The following is a 14,214-nucleotide window of genomic DNA, read 5'->3' on the forward strand; positions in this document are numbered from 1 at the left end:
AACAGAAGCCGTGGCAAAATATAGGAGTTTGTATACAATTTGCGTTAGACCAATCCAAAGAGAGGCAACAATGCAGATAATTGTGCAATGTGTGATTTTCCAGCTGTTGATTACAGTAGTCAAGGTCATCAAACATGAGAATTCGCATTCACCATCATTTTGAAAGCCACATATTGCCACTAGGAATAAATACATTCAAGTTTAATAGATTAAGGGCAGGAAAGTTGAAGCAAAGAGAAGGGTAACTGGGCTCTGTAAAAGATTCAACCATGAGGAACAATGTGAAAATCCAAATAATGGAACACAGAAAAGTGTCTAAGCACTTCATGGTTTAAATTTGGAGCAGACTATGAACTTTATTTATATACCTGCCTCTCCATCCTTCAGTGCTCTCAACTTCCTTGTACAAGACATACGTTTTCTCCCACCAAACAAAGTATACTGAATGTTGCTCAAACACAACAGCTTCAGTCTCCAACATGATGGATTTCCACGCCTACCTTGAGAATCCGGTTGAAATCCCTTTTGTCCACTCGCAAGAAGTGGCAACTGTCTTCACGAAGGATGATGGTGGCAGCACGGGGGGCATCGTTCACGAGTGCCAGCTGGCCAAAGTCATCACCTTCATGTAGGGTGCACACTAAGCCCTGCAGGACAGGTGAATGAGCCGATTATTTTATCCACAAAGTCTAGATACCACCTTGACAAATATGAGTTGCCCTACAGGGGTCACTTGACTACTAAAACCACAAAATTGTTCTTTTGTATCTTATTTCTCACTTAACCAGGAGGAAACCAGATTAAACACAGCCCAGGAAGAAAGGGCAACTGTTGTAAGGACAGAAGGTTAAGCACACACAATTATATTAATTTTGCCTTGCAAAGGCACCCCCCCCCCCAATGTCTTACATGATATGGTAAACCTGTTTTTATTCAGCAACATGATGTTCCACCCTACTTTAACCTCTTAGATATATTTATTTTCTATTATGGCTACTGTACTCCGTGACACCATTTTATGATAAGTAATATAAACATACATAGGAGGTGGGCACACGAGACAAAAAGCCAAGCCATTTTCCCACCTTACCTTTGTAGCCTACACTTTCTCTCTCTCTATATATATATATAGACACATTTCTCTCTCTATGTAGACGCATACTGTATGTTTGTATGTAAACATAAGAGGATAGGAAGCTGATCTACAATGGGCAAATTCATTCATGTGGAAACATTTTAGCACTAAAATTACCAAGGGAGGGAGGGAAAATTTTGGCACACAGAATTTTTTTGCAATTTATATTCTTTCATGGATTTATGAATTGGGGAGTAGGTGAGGTGATATCTAGGAAAATTACAGATGTTTAAATTAGCCATGTATATGTGGGAACCTTACAGAAAGGTACATTTTGATTCCAGACTTTCCCCAGTCAACATGAATATACAATAATACAGTAGCAGAGTTGGAAGGGACCTTGGAGGTCTTCTAGTCCAACCCCCTGCCTAGGCAGGAAATCCTATACCATCTCAGACAAATGGCTATCCAACAGCTTAAAGACTCCCAGTGCTGGGGCATTCACAACTTCTGGAGGCAAGCTGTTCCACTGATTAATTGTTCTAACTGTCAGGAAATTTCTCCTCAGTTCTAAGTTGCTTCTCTCCTTGATTAGTTTCCACCCATTGCTTCTTGTTCTACCCTCAGGTGCCTTGGAAAATAGTTTGACTCCCTCTTCTTTGTGGTAACCCCTGAGATATTGGAACACTGCTATCATGTCTCCCCTAGTCCTTCTTTCTCTTAAACTAAACATACCCAGTTCCTGCAACCGTTCTTCATATGTTTTAGTCTCCAGTCCCCTAATCATCTTTGTTGCTCTTCTCTGCACTCTTTCCAGAGTCTCCACATCTTTTCTACATCGTGGCGACCAGAACTGAATGCAGGATTCCAAGTGTGGCCTTACCAAGGCATTATAAAGTGGTATTAACACTTCACGTGATCTTGAGTCTATCCCTCTAATATTGTTGAGAATTTTGGGAGTTGCAGCCCAGACAGGTGGAAAATGCCTGGCTTATTGAAAAGTGAGATGCTATTTAACAAGGGAAGCATTAGATCATGACAAAGGAAGAATTTGTAACCATGTAAAAAAAAGTTTGAGATAAAGCTATTCCATCAATTGTTTGCAAATACAAGAGCTGTGGTGACGCAGTGGCTAAAATGCAGTACTGCAGGCTACTTCTGCTGACTGCCAGCTGCCTGCAATTTGGCAGTTCGAATCTCACCAGGCTCAAGGTTGATTCAGCCTTCCATCCTTCCGAGGTCAGTAAAATGAAGACCCAAATTGCTGGAAACAATAGGCTGACTCTGTAAACCGCTTAGAGTGGGCTATAAAGCACCGTGAAGCGGTATATAAATCTTAGTGCTGTTGCTATTGCTACAAGCAACAGGGCTAGAAATGCTGAAACAGAATGAGTTCACTCTCTTCTGGTATCTGAATGCCTAGAATTCTTGGAGTTATCCTGAAACCAACCCATTGGTTGCCTAAAGAGATTAAAAGTTCACACCTTATCATGTGTAACAACATTGACTGATCCCTTCCAAATGATGTACCAGGACGTGCCCTTGTCCCCTTGGCTGAACACTATGGAGGAGGGGGAAAAAAAGGACTATATGTTAATTACACAGAAAATTACAGCAGAGACAAATGTAGGGCAGTTAAAAATGAACCTTTTTTTAGAAATAAATGAACAGAAGAAGAAAAGGACGTCTTGAGCTGGAGTTAAGAACAAAAGAGCTAAATGGGAACCTTTTAAAAAGGAATACACAGACTTTAAAGAGAGAAAAATGAACAGCAACACTGGACAGTTTTCCTCCCTGATTTCACAGGACAAAGGATTGGTGAATGCCCTCGTTGTTCCTTTTTACAATGGTTGGCATAAGTTGTTGTGATACTGCAAGTGGCAGGCATAAAGATGCATATCATTTCAAAGATGCCAACTCACAATGGCTGCACCTGCCAGCCTAGCTACACTCCAATGGCTGCATAAAGTAGAAATATGGGATACAGGAGGGCCGTTGTCAGAGACGGAAAGAGTATGACAAGGAAAACGTGCGACTCACACACAGTTCCAGCCTTGGCATGGGACTCAAAAAGCAGTACAGCAGCCAACTCTCTCCTTACCTGCAATGGAGAAACAGCCGGTGAGTAGTACGCCCTATGAACATGTTTCACTGAGTTATGCTATGGCATGTTTCAGAACGATGCAGTTGCTAACAAGTCAGCATGTGGCGTAAAACAGCATTTAAGGTAAATCCTTCCATTTCTAAACTCAATCCACACCGAGACAAACATATTGAGACAAACAAACTGGAGGATTATAAAATAGATGTTAGTTTTTATGTTTTTAAATCATCTTCAGGAGAAGGAAGGAGGGAGGGAGGGAGGAAAAACAGGTGTATAAATGGGGTATAATTCATATCTCTATCAAGGAACAACCTTAGAAGGGATGTTGCACATTGGCAGAGGTACAAATGAAGACTTATCAGGCAGAGAAGTTGAATTAGTTCACAACACAAAATTTCCCAAAGCTCCCTGGGAAGGAGAAATATGCAAGTAATTGTTAATTCCTGATGTAAGAAACATAACATTTGGCTGGAAAATACTGTTGGCATCCCTTAGGAAAGGAAAGCAGAATAGGGATCCATGCCAACAAAGCACTGATCACTGTAGGTGCCTGGTACTAGATTTTCAGTAGCTTTGCAATGTGTGCCAGCTGTGCCAGTTGCATCCTGTTTGTTTGGAGCTGTGGGCTGCTGCACTTCTGCATTATGCCATAGTTCCTTCCTGTCTTGTCCTCTACAGGCATCTAAAATACGAAGCACGTCACCCGTGAAATCTCAGTGCAATCAACCAAGGGTTTGTTTTCCTAAGTCAACGTGTAAATTACACAGTGTACTTTGGCAACCTGAATAGGGAAATGACCAACAAGCAAATAAGAAAATGCAGTGGTGCCAGCATGATTTCATCTTTTCCATAAGACTAATCAGTAGAAATTCAGGGTATATGGACAGGAGAGCGAACACCTGCAGGAGAGCAAAGCTGGACAGGAACCTTGCCCACCTTCCCCTATTCTAATCTGTATGTTTTATGCATAAACTAACCATTTAAGGGCAGCATCAAGTAGAGTAGAAGTGAATCTAACTGCTGGATTGGATGCATTTGGAGTGACTGAGAGTTGATTATATGGACCTAGAGCTATTAGACAGTGGGAAATTTATGTGAAAAAGTACTTTTGGGGAAAGGGTACCAGAAAATATGTTACCCTATTTGCTTTGCTACTAAAAACTTCACTTATACGTAGACATATTCACGATCCTGAAAAAGGGTGCAAATGTCCAGCTGTCTGCAAGGAATATAAATCCTTCCATTCCCCACCATCCAAGTCAGAGCTGAAGAAGCTTCTTGGATGAGAAGTGAAATGTCCTCAAAGAAAAAACAAGGAAGTCCAGTTGCCTCCTGAAAAAAGCACTTTTGGGACAACCACGACCTGGATGACTGAGAATCTCTACAGACTTTTAGACATATTCATGTTTATTACTTACACTGCAATAGAAGTAGGAGGATAGCTGCCATTTTGTTTTCCTACCCACCTCACAAGATCGTTGTTGTGGAGAAAATGGGAGGAGGAAGCAGCATTATGTATGTTTGCCTCTTTGAATTACTTATAGAAGTATAGGTATTCCTTGACCTCAATTGAACCCAGAATTTTGTTCATAGGATGTTGTAGTTGTAAGTTGAGTCACCACATGACTGGACTCGATATTATGGTTTAACATTATTATGGTTTATGGATATTTTTATGATCTTCAGGATCTTGCTTACAGTTGTTAAGCGAACCACATGGTCTCATGGTCACAAATCTGAGCCAGTTGCTAAGTGTCCAAAATGTGATCGCATGACCACGGGGTGGTACAGCAGCCATAGGTTTGAGGATGGGTCAGAAATAACATTTTCAAGGCCTTCTAGTGTAAGTGTCCAGTCATAAATCAAGGATTATCTGTAATAAAGGTGGAATTTAAACAATTTAATAATAAAAAGTAAATTAAAAACTAGAAGGCTGCAGACTTGGGCTGTTTAATGGTATTCCGAGGGGAAAATGTGGACACTGCAATATACTGATATGATGGCTGGGCTATAAAGAGAAATAAAATGGGCATCCAATCGACAGAGAACCAGCAAACAAGGAATCCATTTTCAACTTATGATGGAAAGGATGACAAAAATGAACCGATTCCTTCCTATTTGTTATTCACAGTGCATTTGTAATAAATTAAAGTTAGGCCAGGGGTGTACAAACTTGGGAACTTTAAGATTTGTGGACTTCAACTCCCAGAATTCCCCAGCCAGCTGGCTGGGGAATTCTGGGAGTTGAAGTCCACAAGTCTTAAAGTTCCCAAGTTTGGACATCCCTGAGTTAGGCCAATGAGACAGAATCTGTTAGTCACTCACCGAACTGGAGAGATGGGCTACCGCTTTGACATGCAGTAACTCCTCAAAGATTAGTGCAAGTTCCTCATCTGTGCGTTGGTTAGGACTGGAGGAGAAAGACCAAAACAAAACACAGATTCCCCCATCAGTTGACATTACAGTGCTGATCTCAGATCCATGCATACAAAAATATTTTAAGCCCATAAGATTACATTCCCAGCTGTGTGTAGCCCTTCTCTCTCCTCAGGAAGGACGAAGATCTATTCAAAATATGCATGCTTCCTTCTTGACAGGAAGTCCCTTCTAGCTTTCTCAGTCATTCCTGGCTTCCAACACAAATATTAGGTCCATTACCCAGATCCTGCAAAGCTTAACTCCTGAAATATTGAGGACCATAAATTCCTTTTTAAGAAAGCAAGACATGATTCTTATCATCTACAATATACATTGTACTAAGGCACAGAAAGAGTTTCCAAAGTTTGTCTGTTAGACTCTTTTAAAGGAATAGAAAAGTAGATCTTCTTGTGGTCCAGCAGCTTCTTAGTTTCTGGCACAATTGCATGAAACTGTTGCTTCTTCTGATGTTTTTTTATTTAAATGTACGTACAAAAATACATACAGAGCAGTGGTGGGTTGCAGGCGGTATGCCCCAGTATGGGCGTACTATTGCCTGCCGGGAGTAGCGGGTACCGTTCCAGTACGGTGCTCCAGAGGGCCCACCTGCCCTCATTTCTTACCTGTATTTGAAGGAAACAGGCCATCTGCACACGCACGGGCAGTGTATGGCACCTGCGCAATGCTCCGCCAAGCAGCTGGAGCATCGCGGAGGCGTCGTGGAGCATCGCAAAATATAAGGACGCATGCGCATGCTGCGCAGGTTCATGTGGTGGCCACCGGGCCCCGTTGCACCGTACCAGTTGCACCGGGATCCGGAACCCACCACTGATACACAGGCACACACTCTTATGAGGGATCACCGTGGCAAAGTCTTTGCTTCACCTTCAAAAGAACTGAAATTCAACCCTCAGTGTCCATAGTCATTTTTTTCCTTGAATAGAATCTACAGAAGCTTCTTTAATTCTGTATGAATTAAATATGCTGAACCCAACAATCATTATACTCCATTTTACAGAACTACGATCCATGCGCTAACTTCCTGATTTTTTTCCCCATTTTTTCCCCCTGACTGCTTCCTGCAGTCAATGCTTACGGTTTGCGTAGGATGGTGGTGAGCAATGCAGTTGGGCCCAGCTGGGTCAGCAATGCCAACGCCTCCAGTAGGTCCTCTCCATCCCTGTCTTCAGCACTTGGTTCCAAGGCCACGAATCGGAAGAACTGAGCATCTCGATCTTGAAAGTAGCTCTCCTGTCGTACTGTGTGGACAAAGGAAGGTGATACCAGGGCATAAAGGAGGAAATAAGGAGGATCAAGTCAAAAAGGGTTTCATTCCACCACTAAGATTGCAAGGAAGATATTCCACCATATCACCATCTCATTCACCTCTTACTAAAGGTAATGACAGTGTTCTGGATTTACAAAAGAAAAAAATCATTTGGGGGAAAAAAATCATTTGCCCAGGAAAAGAATTAAGACTCAGCCACACAGCCTCCTTATTCTAGCATGAACAACTCCATTTATCCATTTCTGAGGACAGGGCAGTGGCTTCATCTCACAGATCACCCACTCCACTCACAGGCTGCAACTAGTCCAAGCTCTTCCAGTTTATCAATAGACTTTGCTGTAGTAACCAAGGCATGTATGATAGGGAGCAGAGACCCCCATTCCAGGAAAGGGCATAAATGGTACATAAGATGAATTTGTCCAAAGGTCTCCACCTACTTCTCAAGCAATAGCTGCAAGTCCAGAGGAACCCCCCAAATTGTGAACCAGCTGTGTGTAGGGAAGTCTACTTCATTGAGAGTCAGAAATGAGACCTCACCAGATCAAAGAGCGTGAAAAACTCAAAGCCATTCCATCTTGCTAGGAAAAAATTATCCCCCCACACCATACACCACCACCAATATTGTCACAGCCTCCAAGCCCTAAAACAACATCTGTACAGATGGAAAGTAATTCTATATCTGAGTATCACCAGCATACTACCTTGTCTGTGTCATATAATACATGTGGGTATAGGCATAATTTTGTATTTATTTATTTAGTCATGTTTGTGCAGTGTATATTGGAGGTGGTGACCCTTTGAGAGCTGTATGCAATGAAATTTCATTTTAATGTATGAAGATTGGTGTACATTCAAAGTGCCAATAAAGTTATTCTAAGTCTAAGCCTCTATGCCATTGAACAACCACATTTAGCAGTTTCATATAAATATTAAAAAGGAGCAGTGAGAAACTTGAACTCTGAGATCACAAATATGGGAGGGCCTAGAGTTAGACTTCTCTGCCACCACAACCAATACTAACTGGAACCCCAAAGTATTTCCAGAAGGACACAGTCAATGGTATCAAGGCTATCAAGATAATTAAAAGGAGATTTACCACTCCATCCTGGGCTTCCAGAAGTCATCAGCCAGTGTGACCAATGCCATTTCAGTACCATAATCCAGCCTGAACCCTAACTGAAGAATCCAGATAATCCATTTAGTCCTGGGCCTGCCAATCTTTCTTGAAAAGGGAAGGTTGCAGCATTCACAAAAGTTGTCCAAATGATTGGGTCCAAGGATGGCCTCTTAGGAAGGTGCAAATTACTGTTTCCCTCAAGCATTCCAGAAAAGAGGCATTAATCAAGACTTGGATCCAGAAGGTGGGTCCAGTACACAGATAACAAATACATGGCATGAAGTATAAAAAGCTACAAATAGGGCCAAATTAACAACTCTTCTGCTGGGTTTTATGGCAATGCAAGCGAACTCTTTCCAAATCAATCAAGACAAAAAAAAACAGTTATCATACACAGTGAGATCTCTATAAATAGAACTGTCTTTTCCCAGGCTACCCCAGGCTACAAAAAACCAATTTCTGATTTAAAAATAACCTGGGTTGTTTTCTTAGACACTGGGAACACTACTGGCTTTGTTACAGCACTACAATGAAAGGAAGGCTGTGGGAGGGACTTCCAGGAGAGGGATGGTGAGCTAAATATGTCTCCCGGAGACTAGAGAAGATTACACAACACAAAGATTAACATAACACAAAGATTAACACAAAAAAGACTGAAGCACCAAAGACTAGACCAGGTTTTTTTTCCCCAAATCTCTCTGGATGAGGAGAGGATGGGAGATCACCCACATGTGCTCCAGACAACTGCATATGAAATTACAAGACAGGCATGGGACTGAGTGCCAGGATACAAAGGGATCAATAATGAAGCTCCCAACCACAACAGAGCCTTTTAAAAGACATTCAGTCTACTAACCTCACTTCTAAGAAGTTACAGAGATTGCCTACTTAGTTATCTTATGACAAGTAGATACCTAACCACCGGGTGAACTTAGCTTAATTTCTCCACAAAAGAAAAAGTAACCGTACTTTTAAAAACTTTAAAAAATATGAAATAAATAGCAAATGGCTAAATAAGAATTTGAGCCAAAAAAAAAACACTTTGGATTGTGCAGAGATGGACAAATTAACACTGAAATTAAAAGATAAAGAAGAGTCGGAATATTATGAAATTTGGAACAATTAGTACAAATGGCTGCAAAACAGTAATAAAAGTAATTAAGCCAAAAAACTATCTATCTATCTATCTATCTATCTATCTATCTATCTATCTATCTATCTATCTATCTATAAAACTGTGTATAAAGTGTGTAAATATAGAAGCGAAATATTATATACATGTACAGGTATGACATAACAATGTTGATGTAATGACTGTAAGGTGTTGTAAAAGGGAAAAATAATTTAAAAATTCTGCAAAAAAAAAAAAGAATTTGAGCCAAGAAAGCCATAAACAAATTAAGAATCCAAAATTTTTTTTGAAATACCAAAACTTTTACTATAAAACTTTAGAACTAGCTATATAAAATAAAAAGCTTTTCATGGGAACCAGAATTATTTTGTCTACTGTAAGTCATACTAGATTTAGAGACCTTATGACTTAAATTGGATGCTAGGCAGGACTAAAAATTCCAGGCAAAAAGGGGGGGGGGGAAATCTCCTGCTTTTGATTTTGATTAGGATTAGGATCTACAAAATAAAACACTGTAACATTTGAAATATTAAAGAAGATTGAAGAATGGGTCAGAAATTAGTAGCTACAATATCAATATCAACAATGTTGTCTGCTTCAATAGAATTTAAAGGATGTAAATAAAGGAATGACAGAATGTGAAAAAAAATCTTGCTTGATATAAAAATAATCCAATATCTAAAATATTGGATTAAAATACAGATTACAAGATCGAGAAACTATTTGAAGTGGACCTACAAGTGACAAGATAAGAGAATAACCCAGATGGGGACTCTTTACTGGATATTAAAAGCAGGTGAATGAAGTTTTAAAAATTCAAAGTGAAATACAATTAATAAACCAAGTTAATGATCTGAATAATGTCTTTTTATTGGATTTACAAAGAGGGCTTTTTAAAGCCTCAAAGAAGCTGATGCAAAAGGACAAAGAAGAATTGAGATGATAAAATTCCACAATATTTGAAAGCACTAAAGATTACGATTTTCAGAAATAAAAGGAGGCAATATGTAATTGATCTTGATCAAGGTTTTAAAAAAAGATGTTTTGCAAAGTTCTGGCAGCCCTTTACAGACTTTTTGCTGACATCAGGGCTGAAAAGTTGATGTCTTGAGGATTTGCTTATAGATAAGCAGTGGCTTATGGGAAGAAGATATATCTCTTTGTAAACTTATACAGAGTGAACAGCTTCCTAACTTGTTTATACTTGCAAATAAGACGGGAACTCGTGTGTGTGTGTGTGTGTGTGTGTGTGTGTGTGTGTATTCTTTTTTCTTTTCTTTCTGTTTGTTTTCTCTCTCTTTACTTTCCCTTTTTTATTTTTTTATTTTTGAATATATTTTTATTATTTTTACATTTAAAACAATGCAGTACCGCGAAGTCCAAGTGACCATACATTCACATTATATACAGTTAGTCTCAACCATTAACTATTAGCCTACTTAATACATTGTCTATCCTTCTGTCCAATCACAATATATACAGTTTGTTCCAGTCTTGTCACCTTGTCTTATACCAGTCATAAAATCTGTTCCAGACTTCAAAATATTCTGATTCCCCTTTATTTTTAAGTTCAAGAGTGAGCCTATCTGCTTCTACACAGGCCAACACTTTTCTGATTATATCTAGCTCTGATGGTGTATTTTCTTTTTTCCAATATTGTGCATAAGCTATGCACGCCGCAGTTAGTACATGTATAATTAGATAAAGTGTATCTTTCTTAAACCCCTCCGGTATTATACGTAGGAGAAAAATTTCTGGTTTAAACAAGATTTGGTCTCCCACCATTTGTTCTAACCATGATTGAATCATTTTCCAATATTTTATTGCCTCACTGCACATCCACCACATATGATAAAAAGTGCCTGGTGTTTTTTTACACTTCCAACAATTTGGGGCCAGATTTTTAAACATTTTGGAGAGCCGTGCTGAGGGGAGATGCCATCTGTAGAACATCTTATAAAGATTTTCTTTTTACGCCGTAGCTATTGTTAGCTTCTGATTAAGTATCCAAAGTTTTTCCCACTTAGCTAATTCCACATTATAACTGAAAGTTTTCATCCAGGCAACCATAGTTTCTTTGACATGTTCCTCCTCTAGCTTCCAACAAAAATCTATACAACACTTTGATCAGCCTGTTTTCTGTCTGTATCAAAAGTTTATCTAATGTTGTGTAATCTTTGGCAATAACTTCCTTCTTCCTATCCTGTGCAAACCTTGATTGTATCTATAAGTAGGACCACCATCCTACTTGTACCCCTTGTGATGCCAATTCTAATCTAGTTTTGATCTCCCCCTGTCTGTTCAATAGCTCTTTATATGTAACTACGTTTTCCATATTAATTAAATGTGGATGTATGTATGCTTCCATTGTAGATAGCCAAATGGGTGTTTTGGTATAGTGGTCATGTTTAATTTTGTTCCATATTAATAACAGGGACTGTCTGATGTAGTGTCTATTGAAATATTTGTGTGCAGATCCTTTTTCATACCAAAGGAAGGCATGCCATCCTACTTGGAGGTCATGACCTTCCAATTTGAGTAATCTTTTATTTCTCAACATTATCCATTCTTGTAACCATGTTAGAGTGGCCACTGTATAATAAAGTTCGCCAAATCCTCCTTTTTCCTTAGTATCTTGCATAGCCTTGAGTTTTATTCTTGTTTTTCTTCCCTGCCAAATAAATTTCAAAACCAATTGATTCAAATCCTTAAAAAAAACCTTTTTCTAATTTAATGGGGATATTCTGAAATAGGAAAAGAAATTTTGGTAATACATTCATTTTTATGACTGCAATCCTACCCATCAGGGACAATTGTAGGTTTTTCCACCTTTCTAGGTCTTTCTTAATTTTATTGATCAAATTAGTATAGTTATCTTCTTTGATGGACACACACCTCGCAGACAAATATATTTGACTTTTTTGACAGTTTGGATACTCAATTTCTTCGTTAACTCCTTTTTCAATTTTGATGTCATATTTTTAACCAGCATTTTAGTCTTTGTCATATTTATCTTTAAACCCACTACTTTCCCATACTCTGTCAATTTTGTCTTTCCCTTTTTTATTTTGGTTTGTATTAATTTTTAGAGAGAGGAGGGGAGGGAGGGAGGGAGGGAGGGAGGGGGAGGAGAGAGAGGGAGGAAGGAAGGGAAGGGTTAAGAGAGAGAGAGAGAGGGAGGGAGAGAGAGAGAGCTAGCTAGCTAGGTTTCTATGGATATTTTTTCTATGAGAGGGAGCACATTGTTGTGAGTACATGAACGAGACCACCACAGCTTCTTCAAGGGATTGCCAAGCAGTGCAAATACATTCCATAGTAAATTACTGCCCAACCCTTTGCCTTATACCCTTTGTTTTATCTCCAGAATTCACAGTCATGATAGAGAAGGGGAATCAAATTATGGTTTCCAAGAAACCAAAGGAATGTTGCATGTTGGATCTGAAGATTTGGGCAGCACTACCCCATTTATAAATCTAATCTGAAGTGGGTAGGGGGGGGGGGCGTTAAAGGCTCAGTAAGCAAAAGAACATTTAAGACCAGGGTGAGTAAGACCTGCTCAAATGCTCTACAATGCTCTTTTTATATACGATAGAGAAATCAGAGTCTACCTCAAGAGATTATCAAAGCAAGCTCCCTTGGGGCAGATGAGAAAAAACTCAGTGCTGGGTTGATGGCCAGCATGTATCTTTTTCTTAGTAGCAAAGAGACTGATGTCACAGTAAGATATGTACCTGGCTTTGTGACCTCACTGCCAGACCAACCAATCAACCAACCAACCAATCGCATACATTTCTCACAAAAGCCAAGTTTCTGAGAAAATGTTTTTCAACCTTGGGAACATTAAGAGCCTGATGGCTGTGGAATTCTGGGAGTTGAAGCCCACAAATTTTTAAGTTCTCATGGTTAAAAAATACTGCTCGGAGACCCCATTTCCTTTAATTTACAGATTAGATTCCATTTTGCACCTTGTCTTTCTTCCACAGAATTCAAAAATGGCAGACCCAGGATGTCCTCCTACTGGTCTTCCACCCCAGGAATTGATGGGTTTACATCTATTTAGCTTCAGCAAAATTATTGCATCACATATCTTTGGATCATACTCAGGGACACTGTGTTATTGGTTTGTTTTTTAAAAAATTAGCTAACATCTCTCTAACAAAGGAAACAAAGAGGAGAAAGAACAGTTTTTCAAAGGAGAGAAGAAATAAAAAACAGGTTTGCTGCACTAGATAGATTTAGGTTTCCTTTGGAAATCATAAAATGGATTAAGACATTACATGAATTCCTTATACCTAAAAGTTAATGGCATGTTTTTCTCCTACTTTTCTACTATTCAGGGCAAACCAGACAAAAATGTTCACATTCACCCACGCTTTTTAATATCTGCGTGGGAACTTTTGATGTGGGCTGTTAACACAGAGAGAGAGACAGAGTAGAACATAACACTTGAGCACAAATTGGCTTTATTTGCAGACAACATTCTTTTATTTCTTAACATCATGTTACTATGCCAGTGTTGGTGAAATAAAAAAAATATAAAACTGTAACTGTTTATAGTTATAAAAGTTATATATTACTTTTGGCTGTATTTCCCCCCACTTGTTTGTTATAGCACTTTTTATGTGCTTTTTTCCCCCTCTTTGATAATGTATGGTATCACTATCAATGTTTATTCTTCTTTTTTTCCCCTTATTAATTTAAAACGCAATAAAGTAGTCCTCAACTTACAACAGTTCAGTTAGTGAGCACTCAAAGTTACAACAGCACTGAAAAAAAGTGACATGACCGTTTTCACACTTACAACCACTGAAGCATTCCCAGGGCCATGTGATCAAAATTCAGACACTTGGCAACTGACTTTTATTTATGACAGTCACAGTGTCCCAGAATCACATGATCCCCTTTTGTGACCTTCTGACAACCAGAGTCAATGGGGAAGCCAGATTCATTTAACAACCTTGTTATTAACATTAACAATTGCAGTGATTCACTTCTTAACAACTGTGGCAAGAAAGGTCATAAAATGGGGCAAAATTTACTCAACACCGGTCTCACTCAACACCGGTCTCACTTAGCAACA

The 14,214-nt window shown here is 39.1% G+C and overlaps 1 protein-coding gene across 3 annotated transcripts in view; it reads right to left on the reverse strand.

Moving 5' to 3' along the window:
• The window catches only part of RAPGEF3 (Rap guanine nucleotide exchange factor 3), a 78,764-nt gene that overhangs the window by 31,717 nt on the left and 32,833 nt on the right, over nucleotides 1–14,214 (reverse strand). For all 3 annotated transcript variants that reach the window (XM_087710647.1, XM_087710649.1, XM_087710648.1), the window contains 5 exons: nucleotides 6,694–6,856; nucleotides 5,505–5,589; nucleotides 3,116–3,176; nucleotides 2,560–2,636; nucleotides 501–647 (listed from right to left, as the gene is read on the reverse strand). In XM_087710647.1, coding sequence (XP_087566773.1) covers nucleotides 501–647; nucleotides 2,560–2,636; nucleotides 3,116–3,176; nucleotides 5,505–5,589; nucleotides 6,694–6,856 — 533 coding nt within the window. The remainder of the gene's footprint in view (nucleotides 1–500; nucleotides 648–2,559; nucleotides 2,637–3,115; nucleotides 3,177–5,504; nucleotides 5,590–6,693; nucleotides 6,857–14,214) is intronic.

The sequence above is a fragment of the Thamnophis sirtalis genome, unplaced genomic scaffold (assembly GCF_051295495.1).
Source record: "Thamnophis sirtalis isolate CommonGarterSnake01/CBP01778 unplaced genomic scaffold, rThaSir2_p1.2 scaffold_3, whole genome shotgun sequence".
NCBI classification, from domain to species: Eukaryota; Metazoa; Chordata; class Lepidosauria; order Squamata; family Natricidae; genus Thamnophis; species Thamnophis sirtalis.